Source organism: Leptidea sinapis, chromosome 14, assembly GCF_905404315.1.
Source record: "Leptidea sinapis chromosome 14, ilLepSina1.1, whole genome shotgun sequence".
Taxonomy (NCBI): domain Eukaryota; kingdom Metazoa; phylum Arthropoda; class Insecta; order Lepidoptera; family Pieridae; genus Leptidea; species Leptidea sinapis.
Window position 1 is genome coordinate 12,692,039 of NC_066278.1, and position 27,979 is coordinate 12,720,017.

At 32.3% G+C, this 27,979-nt stretch overlaps 1 protein-coding gene across 7 annotated transcripts in view; it reads left to right on the forward strand.

Annotated features, from left to right (window-relative positions):
• Positions 1-27,979, forward strand: part of LOC126967981 (CUGBP Elav-like family member 2) — a 510,078-nt gene that overhangs the window by 331,320 nt on the left and 150,779 nt on the right. For all 7 annotated transcript variants that reach the window (XM_050812728.1, XM_050812724.1, XM_050812725.1 and 4 more), the window contains 2 exons: positions 6,472-6,592; positions 16,017-16,099. In XM_050812728.1, the coding sequence (XP_050668685.1) occupies positions 6,472-6,592; positions 16,017-16,099 (204 nt within the window). The remainder of the gene's footprint in view (positions 1-6,471; positions 6,593-16,016; positions 16,100-27,979) is intronic.

Here is a 27,979-nt window from a genome sequence, read left to right on the forward strand (position 1 = left end):
ATTAATACGACAAAAGCAGGAAATGGATTATAATATCAATCTAATTCTGTTAAAATAATGCTAAATCTTGATGACTATTATCTAAAACGTCTATGAATAGTATATATAATCTATATGTTTAAATTATGACCTATATTTGTTGAACTACGGTAGAACCCGCTTACTACGATATCTTGTAGAATACACCATTTTAAGCCAGTCCCTGCAACTCACGACATGTTTTCATACATTTACAATTAATACGAATCGTCATCTCGTTTAATAGGCTAACAATAGCTAATGTATCAAAATATTTCTGTCAAACCAAAAGTGATTAGTATTTTCTTTGATTAACGTGAGTGTTACACATTTAAATAAAACACTTTTAAAGGATTAAAACGCGTGTAATTGTAGCGGTTTTAAATTAGATGTTTGCGTAAAAGTTACATTTTTATTTTAGTTAATCCGACGTTTCAAGACCTTTCCAGATCTCGTTTTCAGTGGGGCTGCATGTAAAACCGTTACAGTTACACGTGTTTTAATCCTTTAAAAGTGTTTTATTCAAAAGTGATCACTTTAAATAACCTAATTAAAATGACTAATAATAATTATGATAATTTAATACCTACCATTACTCAATGATATTTAATACTATAATATCATTGCTATTACTACCAATATAAGATATAAGAACACAATATTATGTAGTATGTTTTATTTTCCTATCTTAAATGAAATTGTCTTAAGCGGGTTTTACTGTACTTGTTATCTCTACATACTTTTATATAAATAAACTCAACAGTAGCTCTTTTAAAAGTAGTCTGAATTATTATACCTTCTACGGAACCTTCTTCGACATACAATTGATCGGTTTTTTTGGTCTCGTACCGAATCCTAAAAAATAAATGTAAAATAAGCCCGCATGTGCGAGACCAGCATAATATTTTTACACGATGCCTCCTTCTTATTTTCAACGAAAGCCGAATAAATCCAACAATCGCGGGAATTTTAGGCGGCTTTACGAACACTTCGATCTTGGATTTGAGAGATGCGAAACATAATAAACAATATGTATTTAAGTTTGGCTGAAAATAATCCAATCCAAAAGCCAATCATATACTTATACTTAATACCATCTTAAGTCAGCGCAATACAATATGTCCTTCAAGTTTGGTATTTCAATGAATGAATGAACTTTTATTTATTTTGGAAGTAAAACACTTGTTGTAGATTCTAATATTAAAACAATAGTAACTGTAGTTGCTTAATATTATCAATAGTATTAAGAGTTTTTGATGATTTGATGCTCTGCAAGGCCGTATACGATGAAAATTTTGTCTAATCGCACCCCAGTGTTAGGTATCGTCTTAAATGGCTACAATTGTACGACGACACGATGCATTCGGTCGTGGCCAATTGGCATTACAACGGTAGGTTATCCGAGCATGATAGATATATATACTCGTATATAATATAGCACTACCTCCCGTTCTGTGCCCCTAAATTGTTGATTATTTTTGGTAAAATTTTAATCAATAATTTTATTGAGTTTTATTAAAATACTCAAGACAGTTTCCCCTCCAGAATACAAATATCTTTTTTAATATACTTAAAATAGCTTATATATAAAATGAAAAGTTATTGAAAATAAAGGCTTTTTTCCCTTTTTTTATCGCGCGCAGTAAAACATATCTAGTTTCGTCCAATCTTAATTAAACTTTTTCAAAATTCCTACATGTGTTTAAAAATGCAAAAACTTCGACATATTGAATTCTTCCACATAATTACAATTTTATGAAGACGGTTCAGCATCATGTCCCCTGTTCATGAGTCAATGTTACACGACATGCAATAATATAATAAAATATAATGTGCAAATTATTAGTAAACGTTATAATATTTAACTGTTACATCAGTGACCAGTAATTAAGCTTTTGAAAATGATAAAAAGTGAAAAAAATAGTAAGGTGAAACCCATTCGAAATGGAAGAGAATATAACAAAAATGAAAGGTAAAATAAATTACGGGAGATCTGAGGTCGGGAAGTGCAAAAGGGAGGTGTTTATACAAGGTTACAAGTCCTATGGAAAAATGTTAAATAGCAAAGGTGTAGATAATTAAAATAACTTCAACTTTGATTTTGCACTGTTTTTACAAAACCACAAAATTAATGTGAAAAATTCAAATATTATCATTACAAATTTTACAAAGAAATAATCCCACGAAATTTGGTTAAAACTATCTTTTAATATCCCAGATACACTGTAATTTGTTTGATTTGGAATTAATAATTTTCTCACCTTATTTTAAGTTAAAATGGTAAATTATTCTTGGTTCTCAGAAAATGCGGAGCAACGGAAAAAATAGTATCCGAAAACTATTTTAAACCATTTTGGGGTATACATTTAAATTTGCACTTTAATTACTCAAAAATGTGAGATTCCATGCTACATTTTAAACATAAAAATTGGAAATTAAAATATGCTACTATAATTAACAACCAAATAAGATAGTAAAGTTAATATTTAATAAGACATCTACAATACTTTATATCTTCTTTAAGTTATATGCGTAGATACCTATTTATTGCTATTTTAAGATAACTTATTAACCTGAGTGACTAAATAATCAAATCTATTTATAAATATAAAAAGGATAGTGATTCAGTGTTATATTCATATATCATTACACTTTTGTCAATCTATTTATTTAAAACTAAATATTTTCAATATTGATAATAATATGGTCACTATAAGATGTTGTTCGGTTAGCTATTTACGTTATAACTTAATACAGAAGGACCTAAAGTAGGGACTAAGTAAATTGACATAGGTATTACTTACATGGATCTCACAACTTTTTACGGCAGAAGAACTGAGTTGTGAGACTTGTTTTTTTATAAGTTATGTTTGAGATGACATCTCTATAATCCAATATTTCAATTATGTATAATCTGAAAGCGCTACTGAATTAGCATTAAGTGCTCCCCTAATATTAAAGTGTTTCACAAATTTATTATTTGAGTGATGACAGCTCAGCCTGACGTCTGTAAACTGACTGACTAAAAACTCAACTAGAAAATTAAATCTTTGTTGACGCTTAAATTGTTTCATTTGAATACTTTAAATTATTATAATCAATTTTCATCTCGGGCGCGTTCGCTGTACAGCTGTTTTGAAACTTATAATGGCTTTTATGTTTTTGTTTAATGTATACAAATGCGATGACTTAAATTCAAGTTTACATTTTATAAATAAACCCTGGATGTTTGCATCACTGAATAGGTCTTATGTTTTAATACTATTTTGAAATGTTTTAAAAATTTTTTTGCAATTATAAAAAAGAGCCAAAATAGGGAATTTTATGTTGCTATAGCGTTCACCCTTTATTTATTGTAAAAACTAGATGGAAAATTTTGCAAATCAAAGTTATATAAATTTTGACAGCGTTACCAATAATTCTTTCTTTGAATTTGCCATCTTTAAAATATTAGGTGTTGGTTTACGTCAGTTTACTCAAATATTCGTAAAATGGCGCATCTTATATTATATATTATAATTTTAGTTATCCAATGGCCGATTCATGTATTCAATGGCGCTGGAGATTATTGTTATAATAGTTAAATTTGACGTGTATTATAATTACATTAGTCCATGTTTTGGTGATCTCTCTTTTCAAATCATTTATGGCAAATACCAATACGTCAGATTGGTATTTTTATGAAAGTAGCAGATATGATTTTTGATACGATATGAATTTATAAATAAAGGTTAATAATATATTGAAATGCAGATTTAGGATCGTTTGATGATTCATATTTTGACAGACATAATAAATGTCTGCTTTAAAGCAAAATTTGGTCATTTTGAAATGAATTCAAATCGGCTCGAAGGACCATGTACGAATTTGGATGCTTTGCTATTCAAACTACGATATGAGTTGTAATAATTACTGTATTATAAAGATACACTATATAATATTAAGTTTATCGCTAGCAGCAAACGCTGAGTGAAACGATCGCGCACGGTAACAAAAACACTGAAACAACGATTATTATGTTAGTTTAGCCCGAACAAAACACAAAGCAGTTTTATTAATATTATATTACGACATTAAAAAGTGTGTCTGTACTTACGTTTACAAGAAGTTATACTTCTTTGGCGTAACAAAAAGAAAATTTAATGAAGTAGGCGTTACTTTGCGGAAATCCATTATTATTCAAATGTTTTGAGTTTTCTTTAGTATTAATTCCACCAATATTTGTCTTGAAACATTTCGACACGAGACTCGTGCGCTACATTTGGGTAACAAAAAGAACCCTTATTTTTTTTTTATTTTTATGTTTGTTAAAAGAACAAAGTTGTAATATATAATAAAAAAAAGGTATTTAGTACAATCAATGAAAATATTATTATAAAGCACAATATAGTTTTATAGCGTATATTTAAATATAATTATACTGTTTTTATAGAATAAGATGGAATATTAGTTGTATCATTCTCGTTGTGATAGAAAGCAATGATTCCTCTAGCTCGAATATTTGACCGATTGTACTAAATCATACAATAATTGAAACTTGGAATATTAATAAATTTAAACCAACTTCTCAACATTAAAATTTGAGACTTATGTACAAATGGAATCAATCAAATTTCAGGGGATATTGTATCGTCACTTAGATAATAATTATCGATTGCCGCAAAATAACGCCTTATTCAATAAATTTTATAATTTCTATTTATTATAATAGAACTTATGCCCAGACAAGGTATATAAAACAATTCTTATAGCGTACATGATCGGATTTGCTACGGCCGCACCATCGGACGCGGGCTGTAGCGGACCACATGCGATGGTATGTCACATTGTCCATCGTACAATATTATTATTATTACCGTCCGGACCGTACTGAGTACGACATCGGATCAATTAATCGTCCCATGATCTCGCCGTACCAATTCCGAAAATGTGTTCAGGCTATTAGCTCGATACGAAGACACTGATACCATCTTCAAAACAGATTAGTCAATTTATAATTAGTATTTAAAGAAATATATGTCAGCTATAGAGTTTATTGGTACAAGTTGTTTCAGATGACCTAGATAAGTTTTATCTTATAAGGCGATACTTCTCACGACACACAGCGCTACGCCTTCTCGTTGTATCCAAAATCATAACAGTTATGTTGTTTCGCTTGCTTATCAAACTTTATCTCTGTTTGTTTAGTTACTTGCAACACTCCACTTTTTGTACTGTCTCTATCAAGGATTAGGTATTAGTTATGAAATAAGAATTTGGCTATATAGAGCTTAACGTGGAGCCGAGGTATTACGTATACCTCGGCTTTGGACAACCTCACAGTTGCCAATCAGGGAGATATCAGGTTTTTTATATTCGGTCCACGATCATCATTTTGGTCTTGACTCTGTTGATTGTGAGTCCAAAAGAGAGACTAGTTGTCTCTAGGCGTGCCAACAGCTGTTCCATGTCTTCTCTTGTTTGAGCTAGAAGAGTTGTATCATCAGCGTATCTTAAGTTCGATGTTTTCCTTCATCCCACTGAAACTCCCTTGTCCCATTGCTCGAAAACAATTCTTTTTCTTCATGATGCACTCCGTGTATATTGAATAAAAGTGGAGAGAGAATGCATCCCTGCCGAACACCAGCGCGTATGTGGAAACCTTCCAAGTCAACGTCATCAATCCGAAAAGTCGTAGTTCCATCCTCGTAGAGTCGATGTATGAGACGAACTAAATTATTGGGAATTCCCATCTCCCACGTCCTAGAGCTTATGCCATTTCACGGGGGCTTTGCGAAAGTCAACAAAGCAGATATATAGTGGGATGTTAAACTCTCTAGATTTCTCGATGATTTGTCGAAGTATTAACCAATTTTGTTAATATGATATAAATAATGGGCTAGTAGTTTCTTATCAGTTTTTCTCCTCATATCAAAACCCTACTGATGTTGCTTCATGTATTTTACCAAGTATTGTTATGTTATTGTAATACCCCTAATTGGTAAATAAATATATATTCTATTCGATCATTCTGACCACCTCGATGTAAGAAGTGTGGATTTCCTTACACTGTGTCTTCACATCGATACGCTTTTGATGTCATGAAAACATCGTTAACTTCCACTTAAAAGGCCGGGACTGCTCCTGTGATTCTTTTGGTATTATAAGAAAGCATCGCACGCATGTCTCGTGCCAGATTTTAGCGAGACAACACGTTCTGGGGATGCCTCGTGTGGAGGCGAAGCACGTGTCGAATTGTTTTGAAAACAAATATTGGCGGAATTAACAATAAAGAAAACCTAAATCATTTGTATAGAAAGCATCGCGTCATTATTCAACAGGTGTCATTTTTTTGTCCTTCTATCCCATAAAAAAATGCAACATACAATGTACCAGACCAAGTGTAAGAACGTAGATACTTTAGTTACTTTTCTAGATGATATAATAATAATTGCATTATTTATATATTTTCAGATGTTCGTCGGCCAAGTTCCACGGAGCATGGACGAGAATGATCTCCGGTTGATGTTCGAAGAGTTTGGTCGCGTGCATCAGATCAACGTGCTCAGGGATAAAATTACTGGCGCAAGTAAAGGTACTTAACCTGTTCAGTAGCTTAACTTAGTTGTACACTTTTAGATTGTTAAGAGGAGCCATTTATAAAATAATGTAGTCGCTCCCTCATAACTGAGGGATGATTTATTTATTGATTTGGTATTAGGTCTACCAGCAGTTATTAGAATATAACTTATAAGAAAGCAACAAATGTGTACATTACTTTTACTAATTGTATAACTAATTATAAGTAAACACCTCATGCATTGATACTATGGCACTAATATGCCCTTGCTAAGATTTAAGGAACTAATACAATATTAAGCTGTTGTACAATGCGTAATCTTAACACATATAATGAATACGAATGTAATATATTTTAAAGTTAATAACACAAACTTAAATGCAGCTTAGATAATCAGTCATCAAAAAAACAACAATATTTAGGTTAAGGCTAAAACAATATATATTGAAATGTTTACAAAAAAGAAAATATCGATTGAAATAGGTGAGAATTGACTGTAGGGAGGTGGGTTTGAATACAAATTAATTAAATATTTTGACTTTGACTTTGAAAGCTTCTAAAGAATCCAGGGTATCCGTAACATGCACCTCCATCACATAAAAGAAATGTACAAATCTATGTATTAGATTTGCCAGTCTCGATTTACTACGAAGTTCAATCTAAATGAAAAACGATCGGTACCTACTTCGTATTAATAAAAAATATTAAATTGTTTGCATTTCTAAAACACACTTTCCTGGTATCTTAAGAAAGAAAGCAAAATACTTAAAAGTCCATTTTCGAAGCAGTGGAAGGCTTCATTGCACAGGATGATGATGGTAGGCGGGTACCACTGGGCCCATTAATTCTGCTACCGTGAATCAGTAATGTGCAAGTACATTTCATTTTGAAGGGTGTCGTAGTTAATGAAATTACTGGGCTAGTGAAACTTATCTCATATCTCAACCAGTGGGGGGCTCCTTTGCATAGGAAGCCGGCTAGATTATTGGTACCATAACGGCGCCTTTTTCTGCCGTGAAGCAGTAATGTGTAAACATTACTGTGTTTCAGTTTGAAGGGCGCCGTATCTAGTGAAATTACTGGGCAAATGAGACTTAACATCACATGTCACAAGGTGACGAGCGCAATTTTTGTTTTTTTTTAGAATCCTGCGGGATTGCATTATAATAGGTAGGGCGTATCAATTACCATCAGCTGAACGTCCTGTTCGTCTCGTCCCTTATTTTCATAAAAAAATGCAATAAGTGCTATTGTGCTGCAACACAGAATTTAGGGTTTAATCATGGTTCCAGAGCGGCACTGCATTGTAATGGGCAGGGCGTTATACTTAGCCATAGAAATAACTCTCGCTCGTCTCTTTGTTTTCTCATAAAAACGTCCTCATTTACACAGTTGATGAAAGTGTAGACAAGGCTTAATTTTGTTTTATATAAATCAGTGTTGGTGAAGTAATTACGGGTAAAGAAAAACAACATATTTGGATTTACTGATGAAGGATTAGTCAGTGCCTTCGGTCAAATTACGCAACAAAATCTCTTTGCATTCTTATAAAAACGTCGTTTTTTACAGAGTTGGCGAAAGTATACATAGGGCTAAATTTTCTTTACACAAAATAATCAGAGTTGATGATTTCTATGATTTTTTATTTCATTACGGGTAAAACAAACCAACATATTTGTATTAATTCGTGAAGGGATAAATAAGACTTTTAAGGTATTAAGGCGCTTATTTTTTTATAGATATATAAAAACAGTGTAATGATATTATACGGGTCACCTGGTGTTTAGTGATCACCGCCGCCCACATTCTCTTGCAACACCATAGGAATCACATGAGCGTTGCCGGCCTTTAAGGAAGGTACGCGCTTTTTTTGAAGTCACCCATGTCGCATTAAAATTGCCGGAAACACCGCACAAGGAAGCCCATTCCACAGCATTGTAGTACGAGGAAGAAAGCTCCTTAATATCTTAAAGTTTTAAAGTTAAATATATGCAAGTTCACTGTGAAATGTGTTATAAAGTGGGTCGCTTAAAATAAATTCTAGCTCTCCGCGTGCAAGCAATTTTCTCGAGCAAATGCATTTGTATGTTGAAATATTTTAGTACTACATGACTTGTGTTTCTTTGTGGCAGATATCTGTAGCGGTTGTTCGCAATAAAAATATTGTTGTGTATCGATTCCCTGTTCTTCAATTGGCCCAATTTGAGATGAATCACGGAAAGTTGCTTGCAGGCAAATGAGTATATAATATGATATGTAATATATAATTCGTTTGAAGAATTGTTATCAGCCCTTTAAATAATTTATGTTACGTTATTTTCTCATCGTCTTGTGACGTCGTGTTTATTTCAAAGAAAGTGATTATTATCTCACCCCTCAGTTTGATGAAATTTACATGGAGCAATGTATCACAAATTATATGAATAATGAAGAGGTAACTTTATATGAGCCGTTTCCCAGATTTAAGAATTCTAAGTCAATTTTTTTTATGACAATAAGGGACGAGACAGGCAGGATGTTCAGCTGATGGTGATCGATACGCCCTGCACATAACAATGCAAAGCCGTTCAGTACTCTTGAAAAACCGAAACATTCTGAGCTGCACTACAAGCTCGTCACCTTGAAACATAAGATGTTAAGTCTCATTTGCCCAGTACTTTTACAAGTTACGGCGCCCTTCAGACCGAAACACAAAAATGCTTACACATTACTGCTTCACGGCAGAAAAAGGCACCGTTGTAGTACCCATAATATAGCCGACATGTGCAAAGGAAGGCTCCACTGGTAAATGCTCTTAGTCGTATTTTTCCGACACCTTTTGGCCTGGGACTTCTCTATTATTTTTATCCTCCGAGGAAGCACCAGGCATAATGTATATACAGATATATTTTCTGATGAACTAACGTGGGTGATTCAATATCAATGCGATAAGGACAACTGCAGCTCTAATTAAAACTCACAGGTAAAAAACTAAAAATGCAGAATTTAGTTCTCTACTTAATGCGTCCTCCGAACCTTACCCATCGTAAAGAAATATTTTTTTTTTAAATCTTTAAATTAATAATTAATTATTGAATCTAAGTGGGAGGGAAATATTCTGTTGGATCACTTATTGGTGTCGGATTTGTAGGCAAGGCTTATTTCTATTTTATCTAATAATAATATAATAATGTAATCTAATATGTGCAAAAGTGTGTCAATAATCTAGTTTATGTATTCTAGCAAGCATAACAGAAAGACATAGATAACAATGGTATTGATCTAATTTGAAACCACTTAATTTTAGGTTAATATAAAGAAAAGCAGTTGGGAAGATTTATAAGGATAAAATTGTTACCTTTTTTTTTCTCTCATCGTGAGAGTAAAAACATAAATTATATTATATGATACTATGAGTGAAATAAAAATTTAAAGAAGTTCGCAGTATTTTAACAATTTCTTAAAACCCCTGCAGATGTCGAGAAGTTCATTATTATGCGCGTATTCAATTTATATGAGGATTTCTGTGAACAGAACGCCGTAAAACATTGCGAGGCTGCTTAGTACAAAACACGACCTAATTGTAAATATCCGATGCCGACTAATTAACGTGTCACAACCACTTTCAAACACATTCGAAGAGGATACGAGCCTCTTATTACCTCACATCAAAAGCCTGCTTGATTAAAAACGTTCGTGTTTCTTTGAAGTCGTTTAAATTGAAAATACTTGTAATTTGCACGGTTGGATCTGTTCAGTAAATAACTGTATGTGATGTAAGACTTGGTTGTGTGTGATCTAAGACTGTTCAAATATTAGTAAGCTTCTGATTATTGGACGTATTTTTTAATACACGGTGATAAATTTACGTTATATTTAAAAACAAGACATTTTTCTATTATGTATATACTATATATTATATTTATTACGAGTATGTAACTTTTATAAACTGAGTTTTGCTGCTTGTCTGAAAAGTCAAAAACGTTATGTTTTCTTATGGTAAACGGTCTTGCATTGTCACTTTTTGGTGATTTGTTATTTTTAAATTTAATTTGTGTAAATTGATCCCAGAAGTCACGGATATCACTCTAAAAATAACAAATTGCTTAGAATTGAAAGAGAGACATCTGAAGTCAATTTCCTAATATGCAATTATTGGGATTGAGTTATTTTCAACTGTAAAGTAGATCCTTTAGATGGAGCCACAACCTAGGAGTTGAACAAGACATACCAAAATTTAGGTCCCATGCATCATCGAACGGTTGGCTCAGTTGGAAAGATCGCTCGGAGAGTTCATACATTTTGGTAGTAAGGTTAAGTATTATCTGTATCATATACTGATACGGGGGGATAAGCATTAAGCCTTATGAAGGAGAAAAATATAAACTTTTGTTACTACCCACATTATTCAACAATGCTCAAATAGGTTAATTTCTGAAGAAGGAAGCTTTTTAAACTGAACTGTAGTATGTCTGTGATGGTGATCATTGATTGCAACTTATGGATTATTAAATGCGGACAAGTGAAAATTTAAAATAAGCCCGGTCGTAATGATGTAAAACAAGACAATGGCTTCTCGTATAGGACGCCAGATCCACACACCGTATTTACGTTTCTTATGTTTTTTTTAAATATTACTAATACGCTAAAGGCTTAACACTGCAATTTTAAAGAATATAATGATTTTTGGATATTTCCGCTTATATTTATGCTGAGATATGTTTCGTAGAGCGAAGTTTTGTGATAATAGCTCAATAGAAATTCTTTATAATTATAATATATTTTTGCTCCTGCCAGACATTCGCCTCTCCTATGTACTACACGTTTTGCGGCACGGCTTTTCTTATCCCACACCATTAATTCATCATCCAACTTTTGATCATCATTATATAGTTTAACTGTTTGAAGTATTTTGGACACTTTCTATGAGACGTATCTAAGGGTAACTAGCAAACAAATTAAACGTGAAAAACAAGTATTATATGATTTTCAGTTAATATCCATCGGGAATTGTTATATTTAGAAGTCTTTTTATGGGAAACGAGCGTACGGATCCCTGGTGTTAAGTGATCACCGCCGGCCTCATTCTGTTGCAAAACTAGAGGAATCACAGGAACGTTGCCAGCCTTTAAGAAAAGTGTACGCACTTTTTTTGAAATTACCCATGTCGGATCGTCCCGGAAACACCGCACAAGGAAGCTCATTTCACAGATTTTTGTAGTACGTTTAAGAAAGTTCCTTGAAAACCACACTGTGGAGGACCAGATGGTGGGAATCAAAACATAATTTATGGCGTGTCGTGGGAAGGTGGTTTTCAGCGGCAGGAATCACGTGAAACAGCTCTTCGGAACGCTCTCCGTGATAAATGCGTTTAAAGACACGCAATGAGACGACGTCTCTACGCAACGTCATGTGATCCAGCCGTTCTCAGGGCACTCATTCCCTGACAATTCGGGTTGCTTTGCGTTGCACGCGGTAAAATGGATCGAGGTGATACTGGGGTGCACCAGACCAGAGATGACATGAATACTCCATAAGTGGCCGCCTCGAAGTAATGCCGTGCTCTATTTATGACGTCCGAAAATTTCCATGATTATAATAAAACCAATTCACGTCTAATGATAAAAATTAAACACACATAAAAATCAGAAGTAACAAATTGACATATTTAGTTTTTTCGCTGGAACGGAATTCGGAACTTCATTGAGCCTGAAGGGACCGAGAGCTTTCATTCCATGCGAATGGTTCCAATTCGTTCGAGTTTATTAGACCAAGATAATTATAATTCCTTATACTTTGGATACATTTTATTCTTGTAACTCAAAATAAAAGAAACTAAATACATCATACTTTAAGAGTTTGTCTTTAATATATTTATAATAGATTATTGTTGCTTGTTAAATAATTTTACATCATGTAAAATTTCATCATTGTTATAAATATAAGATTGCCTTTGCTGTATAATACAATTCTTCGCTAGAGGGATAATGAAATAAACGCTTAATTAATCGTTGAAAGATCACAACAAATAAAAAAATATATATATTCTGTTTTGGGTTGAGTGCCCTTTATAGGGTTTTGTTATGTTCGCAAATGATTGCTACGTCCTACTTTTCCTAATAATATTATTGCACCAACTTGCAAAGAATTTATAACTACAATATTTTGAAAAAGCTAAAGTTATAAATGTTAATTTCAGGTTCTTGCAATATCTGCACTATTATGACTCAATTTTTCAGAAGTATTGGTTAATGATTAATTGTTACTCTAACTTTGACATTTCTTAGTATAATTTATTTATTTACCTAAAAGAATAAATTATTTTCAATTTTATTTTACTCTTCGTATAATTTTGATTCTCAGTTCATACATGATCGTTTTGTATATTAAGGGTTTATTTATTTACTACTGGTAAATCCAATAGTGCAATAGGTGCTCATGTTCTGTTTGTTTGGTTGATATGTTAAATGTTCATAGCCTTCGAATGTTTGTGTCTATCTACATTATTGTCCTTAAGGCGCGGTCATACCTCACTATACACAAAAAATTGGTTTCTTACAGAGTCGATTACAACTTACCGCAATGAAAATATTCCGACGCAAAAAATACAATGCACAAAAAAGGACTTAAAGAAAATTTTGAACCCAATAGAATATTTATTATAATTAGAAATATCCAATAAAAAAATTAGAAGTTGCTTCGCAAAAATAAACATTAAGAGTCAAAAAATATTTGAATAGTACTTAAAACTTTTTAAGTTTTTCAATTTAACAACCGAACAATTTTTCAATTTAATATGTAAATTTTGAATAAACAAAAGAAAATCAGTAAAATAAATGCCCATTTGTAGCTTAGCCACATGATCAACACAAATAATTTAGGGTTGATTGTAGCGTTTACAATCCTATTCAGTCCGTATAAAACATTCCAATATACTTCCGCGATGCTTTTTGATAGGTACAACATAGATATGTCTGTACTACTTTCAAAACTGCAGCACAGCTGTTTAAATTATATTGCAGAAAGCTGTTGAGATCCTAAACGAAATGGTAAACCATGAGATAACACCTTGGGCTAATTTCTCCAAGAAATAATAACGTTTGTTGATAACAAGTCATCAGCAAGTCACTCTTCCCTTAGCAGGTGACATCTTCTATACATACAAAGGAACAATAATGTTATCAAATTCTTTACGTAGATACAAGCGATTTAATATGTCTTTCGGTGTCTTTACAATTTTTCGTTAAAATCAAAGCATCTTTCAATTCTTCCTTTCTTCATTGTTTCAACCGACAATATGCTTCACATGTTACATGTTGACATTTTTGCTTTGTAACAAGTCTTTTGTCTGCAAAAGCTCCTTTTGTAAGACTTCATGCAAATATGAAACCTTTTGTTTAACGATAGGATGCCCTTCCTCCCGTCCATTCAATTCATCGAGTTTAATTAAAAATGATGATGTAATTTTCAATAAAATGCCTCCATATTTCATTCAAAATAAGCGCATATAGATGTTGTTCCAGCAATTTACGGTTTTGTTCATTTAAGGTGCTGAATCTGCTGCAAAAAAACTAGTCCTAAAACAATTTGAATAGTGAATAAAATTTTCAGCACGTGTTTCTGATGAAAAAGTGCTAGACAGTATAGTGATATAGACAGGGTGACCACCCTATAATATTATCATTAACACACTCTCGATTTTCAATATAATTCTATTTCGCAAATGTTATTAGTTATAAGATAATAATAAATAATTTATTTCAGTTTTAGATAAATTAGATACCTATTATAACTTACTACAGACTTCTTGTGTAAGTAGTAGTATTAAGTTCATTTTTTTATCAACCCAGTAGCAATCTTAATTCAACAGAACAGTCTGATCTGGCATCAATCATTTTCAGGGTGCTGAGTGCTTTAGTGGAGAGGCTGCTTTCTGGGCATTAGGTATATCGTGAAATAAATAACTGCACGTGTACGTACATTTCTGTGAATATTAAAGACATTTATAAACAAGTTTCCGAGCCCCGCATGATAATAAAATTTTGTTTTCAGTTTAAAGTGAGGGTGATCACTTTAAAAAATAATAAATTGTTTAGATTTACAAGAGCGACATCTCAAGTTAATTTCCTAATATGCAAATATTGGGGTTGAGCAGGTTATCAACTGTAAAGTAGATCCTGTAGATGAAACTACAACCTAAGTTGAACAAAGCATACAAGATTTTATAAACAATACGTAATTTGAATGGTTCGAGTCCCGCATTGTTCATAAAATTTTTTTATCAGTTTTATTTGTGTAGAGACATTTATATTAAGACGTTCATTAGTTTATAATGACTGTAATATCATACGAATACTTTGAAAATGTACCCTGTTTGTTATTTTGAAGTCATGCAATATGGCAACGGAGATATGAAAAAAATAATTTCATTCATTTTCAAAAATTGAAGATAATATACAAATACAAAGTTACTTCGTTCAGTAGCCATTTGAAATGATATAAATACAATATCAGTTACAGATTCACCCATTTTATCCTTGTATTATATAAAATACATTTCCGCTTTGACCCCTATTTTCAGATTTGAGTTTTGAATCCCGTACATGGATAGCATAGCAAGCGAGGTTTCGACAGATTCTTATTGCATTTTAAAGTACATAAAGTTAGTGTACAGATTGTTTGTTTGAAATGATGTTTAGTAATTGTTTTGTATTTGTCAGTAATTTTTGTATACTGTCTATGCATTGAATGAATATATTGTTGTTCTTTTATGTTTATTGTTTGTATCCAAAGAAAGACATCGAAACTTGCAAGTTTTTAAAAACAAATTTGGTTTCTCTTTATGTCCTAAGATAATTTTATTATTGTAATTTAAAATCAATTGCCACTTATAATCCGTGATCATTTATATTTGTATTATTTCTTAATTAATGTCAATAAGCGATTTTTGCTGTAAATCAACCAAAATATTTTAGCAACACTTTCGGCTTATCAAGCATATTTTTATCAGTTTAGTATTTTCCTTATTGGATTAACAAGAGGACGCTTCGCAAACTACTGCCCCATACCTGTTACTTTGTACTATTGTATGGTATTATGCTACAATAAAACATTTACTAAGAAAGTCTTTAAGATGTTAGCTGTCTCATGCATTTATTTTACCCACAATCACTATAACTATTGTCACTTGTAGAAAGCCACGACTCTCTTGTGATTTCTAAAGGAATTATTTCATGATTCTTGATACAGTTTGGGCTGTAAAATTCTCTTATCAAATGATGTACAGGATTGTTAACTCCTATATTTAAAATGTATGTACAGAGCTTAATAACTACACATATGAAATATTCAGGTCGGATTTGATCTGTTTTTCTATGGCCAAATAGTGATATGTTAAATGTTTGCCAGTGTGTACGCTTGTGTCGTGTCAAGTTTATGTATGTGTGCGCTTCTGTTACAGGATGCTGTTTTGTGACGTTTTACACGCGAAAGGCCGCCCTCAAAGCGCAGGACGCTTTGCACAATATCAAAACGTTGAGTGGGGTAAGTGCGTTTTTTGTTTAAATGTCTTGTATTGTATAGAAAATGTAAACGAACGAAATTTTAATATCAAATCTAAATATTCTTTAAAATATATAATATTTTATGTTTACACATTACCTATTAACAATGAGAAAACTTATTTCGAATTCAAATTCTAATATTTTCATTCAAAATAGGATTTAAAATCAGTTATTGAATTTAAAAAACTACCACCCATTCAAAATAGAGTGCCTCAGACCTGAGAAGAACGGGCGCAAGAAACTCAGCGGGCTTTTTTTATATAAAAATATGGATTATAATGTTTAGTTAGTTTAGTTTCATTAATAGGCTGAGGGTGTTCGCTTCATTCCCAATCTGTGATATTATTCAAGAAAATTATATAATAACCGTTCCCACGTTTCGTACACATTTATTTTGTACATTTTCTGCTATCATATTGTAAAAGCATATACATCTCCCAATAGAAGACTTACTAACTACTAAACTAAAACGAGCAGTAGGCATAACAAGTTTATGTATGTTCCTCGTGTTAACATAATGAATGCCGCAGATGATTTGAATTTAAAATTGTTTATTCAAATACATTGTCCCTGTACATAAACATATAACTAAATATGTCATGTCGACGAAAATATATTAATGTGGTTGTTTTAAAATAAAAAATAAAAAGCTTACATAGATAATATATAATATAACGTTTGTAATCTCTAAAGGTTTTGTGCATCTTAATTATCTTTTATAAAATAACAATGTTCAATACTTCTTGACAATTGTATATAAAAAATAATAATGTCTAACAATTATGGCGTTCACACAAAAACATCTCAATAACGCGTTCTAATAATGTTCCCAAGAGGGGAAAATAAATAAGACGCTAACAATTCGTTCAATCAGCAAATATTTTCCTCCATTTCCTTGGAAAACGGTCCGCGGCTACCTGCCGGCTGCCACTCCGATCAAAGAATCGAAATCAATCGTGAGAGAAAACCCCCACCGATAATATAATAGAAGTGAATTATCGGCACAGCGACTCGAGAGGGAACATCTCGGAATAAAAGAATCGGTAATTCGATTGTGCTCGCCCAACAATCGATTCCGACGATGTTTGTTCCGCGATCGTGTAATGGAATAACATAAATTGTTACGTTCAGACGCGACTTTGTGATCGCGGTGGCAACAGGTCGGTGTACACAAATAACATTGACTGTATTTTAATTTTTGCACGAAATTTTCTATCATATGTGATCAAGAACCGATTTTACAAGTGACAAAACTTATATGATTTATTTGCCGTGAATTATACTTGTTTTCAAAAAGAGGCACTTATTTTCTCAAAATTGATTCCTTTAGCATTCTTTTTGAAGTCACTTCAAATACTACCACCTCTTTGCAAACAAATAGTGCTCTGAGAGAGAAGAATCGGCACAGGAAACTTTTAGTGATACTAATAAAATGTACATTGTTGTACTGTAATTGTTATGACTATAAAATAATCATAATCTGGTCCCAGACTGTCCGATCATTTAGAAATTTAGCTGTGCAGTAGAAGTAATCTTATTTCTAGTGTTGTAATTATGAAAATCAGTATTAAGAGCAAAAAGGTGACGATTTTTGTGAACGTATATTAAGTTCTCATAAATAATACTGACTACTAGAAATACTGACAATGAACAGAGGTCTAGCAATGCTAGATTACCATCTACATATTACCTGCCGTATTCATAATTATAACTAATACAGTTACTTTGTCGAAATCAGTTTTGAAATATTATAGTGATATTGTAAAAAATAATGATTTATATAAAAAAACATAAGCATAAATGCCTTTAAAATGTTATAAATTAATATCTAAAGTGTTAACTCTGCTAATTTTTAGATGCAATATCCATTAACGCGTCCTATGATTTTTTTTTTGTGACAATCAGGGACGAGACGAGCTTGACGTTCAACTAATGGCGATTGATACGCCATGCCCATTACAATGCAGTGCCCCTCAGGATTCTTGAAAAACCCAATAATTCTAAGCCGCACTACAAAGAGAGACATAAGATGTTTAGTCTCATTTGCCCTGTAATTTCAGTAGCTATGACGCCCTTCAGACCGAAACATAATAATGCTAACACATTACTACTGGTTCACGACAGAAATAGGCGCCGTTATGGTACCTACCCATAATCTAGCCGGCATGCTGTTCAAAGGAACCTCCCACTGAAAAATTTATCGCAACACGGTTTCATGTTATCAAATTCATCATTGTGTTAAGTTACTGGATGTGTCCGAGTAGCTGCTTTAACTGTTTACTGATGTCATCTTATCATAACTTAAAACTTATTCTAAGCAAATAGAATAGCGGTGTGTTCCACTTTTTGAAAAAGAGGGAACTGACTTTCCCGAACATCATTCGATACGATACGATCTGATGATTGTCCCACGGACCTATCAGTAGGTGAGTCCAACTCGCATTTTGTTTATGGAACCTCTTCAATGACAGGACAAACGAGCATTCGGGTACTTGCAACACCAGAGGAATCACATGAGCGTTGCCAGCATTTGTCCGGTTTTTTAAGTATATTTTTACAGCTAGTATATAAAAAGCAAAATTCAATGAAAAAGAATTGTTTAGCCTTACCAACAGAAATTCCACATTAATTATAAATAGAATCTACAGGCGAACGATTACAATGTTTGGTTGAATTACTTCGGTGAAAGTATCAAGACAGTTAATTGGATTACCGAAACAAAAGTGTTTTGAAGTGAAATTAATCTAAGATATTTCACGGTTTGAATAATAACGCGGCCGTTTGAATCGGTTGTGTTACAATTTTACTTTACAAAATAAAATTAGAGGTGATATTGAATTTTGGTAAACTGATGTATTTTTAATATCAACTACTCTGTAAAGGCTTGTTTTAGCGTTCAAGAGTATTACTAAACATTCATTAAACTTAAGAAGATTGTTTATTAATATTAATATTTATTATTACCTAGTTATAAGCTCTATTTACTGATGTAATTACAAAATGAAGAAGTTACAAAATCTTTATATAAACATAAAAATCTTTAATATACATATAATAATCGTTATATACATATAAAAAAATTGTGTCACGTTGTTTGTCCGGGATGAAATCCTAAACTATTGAACCGATTTCGAAATTTTAACTTGAGTGATGATGACCCTAAATATTTTTTAATTTCAAATTTTATTTCTGTTTTAATAGTTCTATGAGATGTTGCGCAGTTTGATAGTTCTGTTGTGACATTATTTCATTACAAGAACTATAATTACTGAACTATAATTAATAAACTAAATTATTGAACTTCATACCTTTCATAATTAGCAAAAAAGATTTAAATTATGATGTGAAATTTTGTATAGTTAACGCGAAAACAGACTTTACGGAAAGCAAAGTGCCCCGGTTATTAGCTAGTAATAATATAAAATGCGCAAACAGCGTTCAAGTATATCAATTATTTTATTAAGAGATCGGTCATATATTAATGTTCAGAGGAAAGTATTATAGTATAAAGTACCTAATTATTTATTCTACGAATAGTCTTAAGTAAACAAACAAGCATAGCGATTTACGTATCTGGTTAGTAGAAAAGTTTAATATTTTTTTTGTTTATAGTTTAATAAATTAATCCTCGAAAGGTTACTTTTTTTTCAATTCGTAATTACAACGATGATTTGTTATAAAATAAAATATCATTCAAATCGATCACTGTCACATTTACACGAGGGATATTCCGAATAGCTGTTTGGTTTCAACTTAATGTTACTAATAATTTTGTTGCGCCACTTAAAGGTGTACTTTAAGAATCAATGTTTATTTATAAGAGGAGGTAAATGGGCAAGAGGCTGGTGATGGTGTGTGGTGAATCCACCGCCCCAGGAAATCCACAACAAGAGGGGTCAAGATGCGAGAGGCCGGCTCCTAAGTCGTATTGTTTCGGAATATCTGCAGCCGATAATTGATTACACAAAGTAGCTGTTCGAGACAAGAAATTACTCGCAAGTCACGCGTTTGTAGATAAAAATGCCAGACATGATGTAGGTGGAATTTCGGTATTGACGTAATGTCTGGTGGTGTAATTCAGCTGCTGGTAATTAGCCCGGACGTAATTAACTCGTCTGAGCAATCCCCGTAGTAGAAAATTCACAGAGAACCCACAACTCTCTACGCAACACCAAAGAATCAAGATCGGAGATGACTTGATCGTCGATGATTCGAGTTGAGATTAGTCATTTTAGAGATTAGTTAATTAATTCTCAAAGATATGTTTTTCTTTCATAACGTAGCTATGCCGTTGACTTTCATCAAATATCACTGTCCACCTTATACGTGAAATATTCCGAACACTTATTTCTATTTCAATTTATTGCAATTCCATATATAGTCCTTAAATATAACATTTGGAGTTAATACTATAATTATTATACAAGGCAGTATATTATGGATACCCAGTTTGGGTGTCGCAATTTGGTCTGAACAGCAGACCGTAGTAGGGAGACCCATATTTTAATTAACTTGGCTCGTTTAAAAAATCATTTACGGCATAGTAACATTTTTCTAATATGAAGTTTTTCAGTGTTTTAATAAATTCATTTTCATCATTTATGCTTCGAATTTTGTTTGGCAGATTATCATATATTTTTATAGACATTACATAAGGACTCGATGTATGTAGTACTAAATTTGATTTTGGGAGGTTTAATTATTTATATATTTTTCGGGATATCGACGGGGCTTATTTTCTTTCTTTGTGTAATTGTGTAGATTATTTTTAACAAATTTGCATATTTCGAAGATATATATGGAGGGTAGGGTTGTTGTTACTAATAATTTTGATGTCTCACTTTATAGGGTAAGCTTTGGTAATGTGATTCTTCTAATTCCTTATAGAGAGCGTGAGTGACAGTCAATTACTATATTACGATTGTCTCTCATAGTCGTTTTGTCTCCTAATAAAAATATCCTAAATAATTGTGGACACCATAGGCTATTGGCTAAATGATTAACCAATATAGATATTATATTTTCACACTTTTCTCCGAAAGTGGTTATCAAATTATTCAATAAAATTTAACAAAAGCGTGTTAATAAGTTAAAAGTAATTACGGATTTACGGATCCATTACGTAAGCTTCGACGAAAAAATAAACATTAAGAAATTTTGTGTTCCGGATGAAAGGTTATTTATCAACATTTTAACTGAGCCTGCTAACTTGATGAACTCTGCTAACAGCTTCAAGTGAAGAGTTTTCGACACCTGCAAACAATGTGATTATGTATTTTTCACTTTATATACCCACATATTTAATATGTTCAAACGAGTAAAACAGTATTTTTGTTTTACTTTATTCGACAAGGGCTGGGTAGCATCATATTAGCTGTTATATCTAGTTAAGGTTTAAGTTAAATTTAACGTTAACAATAACGCTGACTATAACATAAGCTGCGGAATGTATACACCATCGTATACTTTGGCATAGTTATAGTAAAAAGTGAAAAATTAATTCAATACCGACTTATTTTTTTATTCAGCTATTTAACATTAACAATAGCTTTAAACGGCGAAGATTGGACGGTTACGGATAACAGTTAAAGCAATGAAGTAATGTAAAAATTGTCAAAACTCATTTTTTGCTTAAGCAGTACTTTAATATTGCTAAAGTTAGTTGGCCAGCTCAGAACATTATTGCTATACATTTGCGAAAGGCGTTAACTTTTTTTTTTAACATGTAACAACAAAAAGACTTCTATAATTACTATATTTTATGCATTTAATTCTTATATTAATACATTAAACAAGATACATTATAGCTTTATTGTTTCCTATTAGCTGTTTCATATTTCACTTTTCCCTCAAAAATACCTGTAGATGATAAAAAAAAAACAATTATCTAGTGTTCTTACTCTCTACCATTTATTTAATGTTTTCGAATGTTTATTGATATTTTACTCCATAGAATAGAGATATCTAAACGATTGTCCCCACTGTATAAGAACCGTAATAAATCAATTTATTGTATGTCCAGAACTCCGGTACAGAGCAGGCTGCAAACAGAGAGGTTCATATTTCTCTTATAAATTAAATGTTTTATTTACCCAACTTTTTAATGAATCTTTATCATAATAAAATAAGCACGTAATTGAGATTATATAATACTATTAACTAAACATCGTTATAGCATTTTTGGATTACAAATTCTTTATTTTACTAATGAGATTATGTCAGATTTGAACGAATATTAATAAATAATAATAGCTTTAAAATATTAAAACTTCATTTAATATAATTTTACAATCGTTATCACTGTCAATTGAATCACCTTTCAATAGAATAAAAAGCACATTATGGTGTACTTCAATTACAGTAAAATTTGATACCGTCGTTTTTCACTAAATGTAATTTACTTTTGCTTAATATAATAATAGTACATAATTAGTCAGCTTAAGATAAGTTATATTACCCTTAATATACGAAAAATGTTCAACTATGTTAGTGAAATAGTTTAAAATACATCGTCAAAATAGAAGAAAACTTACAACTTTAAAGTGAAAAATATGAGAATAAGTTTGGGCTTACACGATTTCTCTAGCGTTTTATTTCGTCTTCATTGTAGAAGCGGTTAAAACTATATTTTGCTGGAAAGCGGCCGGCGGGCGGTCACGGGCGAACTTTGATCGATATACCCGGATTTTATGATCGAGTTTCCCCCGGTCTTAAGTAATTGACTCGCTCCATTAGTGAGGAACGCTTTCGGGGTGCTCGAGTTCATTGTTATGGATTCCTATATTGATTATTGCAACTTATATTGCCTTTGATGGTTGCTGGCTTATTTATAGTATTGCTCAATAATCAAACTCATTTCGCCCAGTGCTGATAAACGAATAATATGTGACGGGAGTGGCGTACATAATCTGACATCAGACCAATTTCCGTAGCTATAACGAATGACGTTCGATATATATAGACAAATCACGTCGTGTAAAAACAAACATCGAAATATGGAACATGCCACAAATAACACCATAATAAACTTCAACTCCCATATCTACACAATGCCGTACTTACTCCAGTTGCTTAAAATATTCTTGGTCAATAAGCAGTAATGTAAAATATTTATTCAGTTTAGGTTTGATTGGACAGTGACAGTTGACACATGACTAAGCAGAAGGTGGACTTACTTTGTCTTTAAGCACTTTTGCAGTTCCACTATGAGACGCCGAATGATATTTCCTTTTATATGCGTGTTCTTACAATAGACGTTCTTACAATAGAATACTTAGAGCTTTTGTAAAATATTGATTTACGTAATCTGTTTCTACTTAGTATAATTCACTAATTAAAACTAAAACGTACGACACACCTTTTTATTAATAGAAGAGGAGAACAAACTACGGATCACCTGATGGCCGCCCACATTACAAGAGAATGTGGGCATTACCAGACTAAGGAAGGTGTACACACTTTTTTCGAAGGAAGACATTTCGTATCGCCCCGCAAACACCTCACAAGACTTTGTAGTATTCAGACCGGCAATGCATCTCTTGATATCGTATTTCGGTAGTCCATGGGTGGTTGCTTCATTTTTACTCAACATGTTAGCCCCTAACCCACTTTTACTTTGCACGCTCCTATAAAAAGTTTCGAAAATAACATTTTCATCATATAAAACACCAGACAGGACTAAGACTCACTCAGCACAAATTTAAGAAAAATATTAAAGCTTCTTTGACAAAAAATTCTTACTATGATATTGTAGATTCAAAATTTTATTTTTTACTTACAGATTATAAATTTAATAAATAATAAACTCTATGTTTCTTTTTTCGTTTCTCAACTAAATGATACATGGTTTTTGTCTGGTTCTGCGCGGCAACCTAAAATTGTATAGGTAAAGTATATTAAGTAGGTTAAATTGTTTTATGATTTAAAAGATGGGCTGGGAGTTTCTTATCAGTTCTTCTCCCCATGTAACACCACCTTTACGAAATGATTTAGCTTCATGTCAGTTCCCAAGTGTTGTTGCAATATGTTATATTGTTGTTATCACTCAATTATATGGTAAATATGGTATAATATGGTATAAGCACCAATTAATCATAATTTATATAAAATCTTTATACCTTTTTTCGAAATAAAATAACTAACTTAATAAACGATATATAAAAGCGATGGTTCGCTAATTCGTTTCCGAAGATGTGTCGCCCCGTTGGTAATCGATTCTGACGTGGGAGTTATTTATGATCGCACTATAAACTCCTCATAACTTTATCCCTACTTGATTCAATCATAGAGCGAGTGGGTGTTTCGTGATTTTTGAATAGTTGCCTCTTGTTTTTCAGGGGCTCTGATGCTGCTAAAGTTTTGCTTTGCTTTGTAAGTTTGGCGTTGTTACGGGTTCATTGTAGCTTGCCGTAATTGTATTCATGTAGTTAGTTCAATATTAAGGCTAGGTTAGGAACCCTGTTGTTCCAGTCGACAACTTTTTTTTCCCTTCATACTTTTTAAGTGGAAAAGTGACCAGGCATGCGAGTTTATTTATTTACCCGTAGGACACAAAGGGTCACTAGGGTTTCTCATGTTATGTTGACTTTATCTATGGCAGTTCATGTCAAAGCTTAAAGGCAAGTGGGAATAGAACTGCAAAAAAGAACCGTAAATTGTAAATATGTTCAGAATAATGCCAGGTGAAGCTGATATTTTCATGTGGTCTTATGTGAAAGGGAATCAATAACTATGCAACCAATGCAAATATGATGAAAAATTTTACTGGAATTTTCCAGTAAAATTTCTGCGTATCCAAGAACTAATAAAGTAGCTTTAACTCTTTACCATGAATCTGCCTTAAACCTGGAATATATCTCTCACTTATTTCAAATAAACTTCAAATGCAATTTTCATCTGATTTTGCTGTAGAATACCGGGAATTTGCTCAATTAGCTTTCTATGAATTTTCGTTTCCGTATTATCTCTTCTGGCCTCATTTGAAAGAACGTACTACTACTTAAAAGATACTAACGTATAGACAAACAAAGCGTATGAGAATGAAGTAGGATCTCTAATAGATATACAGCAATATAGAAAAGGTAAGCGATTCTATTGTCACTGTAACCGATTTTGATTGACGAGTCGTAAATAGTCAGCCACTCTTGACATTATTAGCTCCTATGTATTATTGGTCACGCATTATAGGGCTGTCAGTCGCATTGTAAGTCTACGGTGTCAACTTTGGGGATGTTGACAATGTTAGGCTGGGTTGCATCAACTAACTTTAGCAATTACAAACATGTAAAAATACCGGTTAAGCAAAAAAAAATGTTGTACCATTTTACAATTATTTTTAGTTGCCATCATAACTTTAACTGTTAACTGCAACCGTTCAATATTTGCCGGTTAAAGCTATTGAAAATGTAAAATAGATAAATAGCGACCTGTCTGAACTTATAAATAAAATTTTCGATATTGACGATATTTCACTTTTTAACTTCAACTATGCCAAGGAATACAATGTGTTACACATTCCGCAGTCTACGTTAAAGTAAGCGTTATAGTTAACATTAAATTTGAACTATCTATTACGGCTAATATGATAAAACCAAGCTTAAGTACTAAAAAACTTTTAAATCGCAAAGAAGTCTGCAATAGAGCAAAACCAAAAATGATTTATGACATCTGCAAGAGTACATTTCGGCCAATGAGTTGCTGGTTTGTAAAAAGTTCAGCCAATCATAAATTTAGTGCTCTGTGTAACGCTACACGGCTGTAAAAACATGAGCAGGAGCAGTGGAACGTCGAAAATTAATTTATTGTGATGGCTCGTTTACATGCGATTTTTTATTGAGTTTACTTTTTAGTCTGATTCATAATTAGATGCGCAAAATGTAATAAAGATTTGTCATGAAACGATATTGTTTATTTTATATAAATTTGTATATGGCTTAAAAATAAATTGGCAATTGTGATTGGCCATAGAAATGAAAACTTAGAACGTTTAGTTTTAAAATTTGAAATTTCATAGTATTGTATTAAAATTATCAACATCAATCTGCTTTTCACGTCATTTATTGACACTCCGAGCAATAATTATATTATGCATGTTGATATGATTTTTTATTATTCAAATATATTACGGGCTGTAGGAGATCATGGATGAAAAAATCATATTTCAACAATACACAGTATATACACATTGAACTTCTCACTAAAACCATTAAATTTTACTTATGTAGCACAATACGTCAGCTGTATAGCTACAGATACACTGCTAGTGCTACAAGCATTTCGGTGACGCAAACTCACGACATTTCACCCATCCAAAAAGTGTCTAACGCGACAAATGAAGTATTCGCTTCAATTAAATTATAAAGTATATCTTGAGATCTTACTATTTGAGAGAAATACTGCTTTTTTTTTTGAAGTGTTGATAAAATGGTTGACATTAATAAGCGTAATTTTAACCAAAGTTAAAGACTTGAATTTTCTTTGTTTTTCTCTACAAAATACACACTTAATGTGTAGTTTTTCATTACATAATATTATTTTCATTCGCTGTATTCATTCGTCGCTTTTTATGAGTCAAATTCCCATGGCGACATGTTTTATAACATTCCGTTATGTTCAAAGGCTTTCAGTTTACCCGATATACGGCAAATCATTATTTATATAGAGATATTTTTATGCTGCCAACCTCTGCCAAGTATTCAGTAGTAGTTTATTTTCATACCCTCCAGTAAGCTTGATATAACATTCGAGACACTGTCTAAAAACCATGAATGTCAATGAGGCCAAAACTGCTCAAATGACCAACTTACTGTAAGCAAGAGAGCAGAGAGAATGAATGAAGATAGTTCGCTAACCTCAACATCTCACTTGCGGAGAGGATTAACAAAGTCATTTGATTACCACGCATTACCAAGTATATGAATTTGAAAATTTTAAATCTCCCGTTATTGTTTAGTATTCATATTTTGTGTAAAAAAGGATGCGTTTAACCCCTAACTCTAAGGCTGATATAATATTAAAAAAGAGCATAATTATTGATTTCATTTTTGTAGTACTAAGCTTAAGCGAAGACAGTTCAATGCAAAAGTCAAGTTCGGGTTTTATTAAACCCAGCAAAGTTTATGTACGCGCTATATATCTCATCCTAAGCAAACTTTATGTGTATTCTGCATGTATACTAACAAATGTTAGCGGAATAAATACTGATATTGTACACTTAAAACTACTCTTCAAGTATTTTGTTACAATGAATGCGTAATTTGCATTCGGTGGTAGTTAATATCGCCGACTTCATTATAAAGTTGAAATCCCATGTCAATAACTTTAATAGCTTCTCGTAATATACAAAGGTATACCTCTGTACAGGTTATTTGCATGCATGGTTCCCTCCGGTGTCTTTTCGATTGAGTGGGTTGTTTCATATCAGGTTTAACTATCTTTATATTATTATGTCTCGACGTACCGATAAGTTTGTGTTTAGCTTCACCAATTTGAGATATAATATATATATATATATATATATTACATACAAGTGTATTTCTATCTTTAATAAATTTAAACGTTCATCATCATCTTTTTGCCAAATTATTTTCATGTTTAAATAATGACGCCCCCACAAGCCCCTGCGGGTGAAATTTAGTAAGATCTGTTTTTAGTTGACCTCTACTCGATGTCTGCCATTTTATTCGAGGTTATTATTTAATATTCTTCCATATTTCTTGCGGAGACTTCAATAAATAAATACATATAAGTTTTTTATGATTACGATTACGAAAGTACGTTACTTAATCTATAAAATTTCATCACCAACTTTTCAAAAATCAAACGAGAAGTATCCAGAATTTTGATATTTAAAACGATCCAG